We start from the raw sequence: 3,557 nt of genomic DNA, 5'->3' as shown, positions 1-3,557 counted from the left end.
GAGGAGTTGATGGCCGATCACAAAGACGTGATTGAGAAACCTAAACTTAGAATAAATCATGACTTTTTGGAGCAAATGGTTGATATTTACACTAATGAGATGTATTACAAGTTTGAGGCTGAAGTGTGTGACAGCTTTAACTACAAGTTGTAGTTTGTTAGGGAAACCGACAATCGCCGTGTCTATGAAATTCAAAGAAAGAAGCTCGCAACAAGCAAAGTCCGCGAAATCATTTTCGACAAGCAGTTGGATTTGGTTTCTTGTAGTTGTAAAAAGTTTGAAAGCGTCGGAATCGTATGTACTCACATTATCTCTTATTTGATGAAATTTGATGCTGAAATAATGCCCGATAAATACATCTTATTGAGGTAGACTAAGTCTGCAAAATCAGTGTTGGAGGTCAAGAGGCTCTAATTATGCAATAAAAGATAAAACAAGCAAACCACAAAATTCTACTGCAATCAAAGTAAAAGAGATAGGGTTAGGAATCGTTATCCTTTGACGCGCGATGTGTTAACGAGGTTCGGTCCTCTAACCTACGTCCCCGCTCCCCACTCTCGAGGAGAAATCCACTACACACCCGGTTTGGAAGCCGGAACTTCGTCTACACAGCGATCCCCTCACGATCTCACACTACACAGCAGATCTCAACATATCACACTCCCTCACAGTTGATCTACACAAGATCACACTCATACAACAGTAGAAATGGTGCAAGACTCTCTCTTTACAAGTCCCTATGGCAAAGAGAAAGAGTACTGAAGCTGGGAGGTGAACTCACACAAGAAACACAGAGATAAACCACAGAAAACAGAGTTTGAAAATTTTTCTCAGAAGACAGCGTCTCTCTGGTTTTTCAGCAGAAGTTAGGGCAACAGGAAGAAGAAGAATTCTGGGTTTAAATAGAAAAGATTAATCATTTTAAAATCACAACCCAATCTTCCCAATTAAGAAAACAATCTCCTATTCAGACTATTGCCACAGACTGTGCCAAACACAGTTAAGTGATAGCACAGTAACCAATGCAACCGACCGTTTGAAAAAGCTCTCGGTTGACCGAATAAAATTTTGGTCGACCGCCAGAACGTTCGGTCGACCGAAAAGATTAATTCGGTCGACCGACGGAAAATCCGATCGACCGCGAGCAACTTTAGAAAAACATAAAACAAGCAGAGACATCATCGGTCGACCGGTGCGGTCGACCGATAGAGAAATCGAGATTTCGGTCGACCGCCCCGGTCGACCGACGACATCTCTGGAAAATACTAACGAGTGGCCATGAGAGCGGTCGACCGGACCGGTCGACCGCTTTCTGAGTGTTTTGACTCAAACTAAAATATTTAGAAAATATTTATTTGACCTCTGAAAATTATGAAACTTTGTAAAATGTTTTTAATACTAAAAACAAACTGTTTGGAAAAGGAATTTTGCAGATAGGTCCTCATACTTGTGAAAAATAGTATTTTGTGAAAAACGCTTAAAAACTTAAGTATGAAAACGTGTGTGTGAGTCCCAATAGCTTCAAGTGAATTCAATAACTCTTTGCCTACATTCTAATACTAGAGAGAGAATAAAAAACTAGCTAATATCCTTACATAGAATACAATCTTTGAGTCTTGATATAGCTTGAGTTTGGATGAAGCTTTTATATGAATTTGTTGTTCTTGAAATAACATTGCTTCATCACTATGCCTCCTCCTCCTTTGGATATCATCGTTGTAGCGTATATTCCATCCAATCCTCCATTAGTGGCACTAATAAGCTTGATAAATGAATTTACTACATTTGCACTCAATAAGCCATTAGTACCGTTAATGGTGGTTTTAAAACATCATCAAAACATAAGGGCTAACAATCGGGGACAGTTCATGATGATAAAGGCATGCAGATAACCCCTGATAATTCTTATCTTTTAATGCGGAGTTAATTTATTCAATCATCTTTGGATTTAGTTGACAAGTCCCTCGTATGTGAAGAAACAAGGGAGATGTTTACCGATGGATTGCGTAGCATTAATGAGCAAATTGACCAATTTCTTAGTAGCCACATGGCTGTAATGAGATTCACTGAGAAAAGTAATCCAATATGTAGTAAGATAATTACTGATGGTACTAGTGCGCATGGTTCTTGTAGTTATGAAAATAGTTTCAATGAACCCGATCAAGTGCATGCAAAAGGGTGCGGCAAAAGGTTGAAAGGAGAAAAAGAGAAAGCAATGACTAGAGCAAAAAATAAAAAAGATAGACGTTGCCACGGGTGTGGTAAAGTAGGCCAATCACATGATAAGCGAAATTGTCCGGCACTCACAAATCTGTAAGTAATAGTTTTTTTATTATTTATGTTGTCTTATTTTTCACATTCTAGTATCCGTCTTGATGTATATATGTATGGATATTTTAATATAATGTAGGTCTTCTACATGCGGTGATACAAATTTGCAAGAGGGTAATGAGTCATCAAGTGAAGATGTGGATCTTTTTGAAGATTAAGAGGGTAATGGTTTTGTCTTATTTTTCACATTATAGTACATATTGAACGCATGAACGCACATGTTGGCACTAGAATTGTATCATTTAATTCAAATTGTAGTACATCCATGAATCTTTTTGTTTTTGTATTCGTCTACAGCAATTCATTTACCCCCAAATACTTGCAATTCATTTACCCCCAAATACTTGCAATTCATTTACCACCAATTGCTGTTTAATGCTCCAAGTAGTAATAAATTGTAGTACATCCATGAATTGTTTGTTTTTGTATTCGTCTACATCTTTGAGCTTTTCTTCTTATGATTCGGAGTGTGTTTCTCAAATTGATATCTGTTGTTTGAATCAGGAGTTTGACAATCAGGAGCTTGAATCAGGACATTCTAAGATGTATCAATATTAGCCTTGAAGAGCCTGTTGCTTTGTGGTTATGTACAATGTACTTTGCTCATATTAGCCTTGAAGAGCCTTGAAGAGCCTGTTGCTAATATTGCCTGTTGCTTTTGTATTCTTATGCTTTGTGGTTATGTACTTCGTACTTTGCTCATTGACATTGCTGAAGAGCCTGTTGCTTTGTGGTTATGTACAATGTACTTTGCTCATTCACTAAACTAGATATCAATATTAGCCTTGAATCATATCCTTGATTACAATGAACTTTGTTCTATATATGTTGTCAAAGTTATTGTCAGCTGATTTGTCAAAAAGCATTTGAATCACTACTTTTCCTTAATGATTTTCCTATTCGATCATTTTAACTTAGGTTGCTTAATCATTTCTCTGTGGCTGATAATGGATAATAATGTTTCAGCACATAGTTATTGGTGAAAGAAATGCAGTATCACCTTTAGGAGTATTGTATTCTGAATTCTACTGAACAAGCGATAACATTCTATATTCTAATCTTTGATAGCGACAGCAGTTGGGATTTCTCCAGAGTTGCTACTTTGCTCTAACTTGGCTCATCTTTCTTCCTGCATATTGGATGATTGTTGAATTCGGATAGCAAAATAAGCTCAAGTGTCGATTGGCCCTCTGTTAGTCTCTGGGATTGGATGATTGTTGAATTCG

At 37.3% G+C, this 3,557-nt stretch overlaps 1 protein-coding gene across 1 annotated transcript; it reads left to right on the top strand.

Moving 5' to 3' along the window:
• On the top strand, positions 1,940 to 2,502 carry LOC109820333. The gene is made up of 2 exons (XM_020386461.1): positions 1,940 to 2,313; positions 2,411 to 2,502. The coding sequence occupies exons 1-2, from the start codon at positions 1,988 to 1,990 to the stop codon at positions 2,487 to 2,489; spliced, it is 405 nt and encodes a 134-aa protein (XP_020242050.1). The 5' UTR covers positions 1,940 to 1,987; the 3' UTR covers positions 2,490 to 2,502.

Source organism: Asparagus officinalis, chromosome 8 (assembly GCF_001876935.1).
Source record: "Asparagus officinalis chromosome 8, Aspof.V1, whole genome shotgun sequence".
Taxonomy (NCBI): domain Eukaryota; kingdom Viridiplantae; phylum Streptophyta; class Magnoliopsida; order Asparagales; family Asparagaceae; genus Asparagus; species Asparagus officinalis.
The sequence above is the reverse complement of the archived record's forward strand: the minus strand, read 5'-3'. Positions and strand labels throughout refer to the sequence as shown.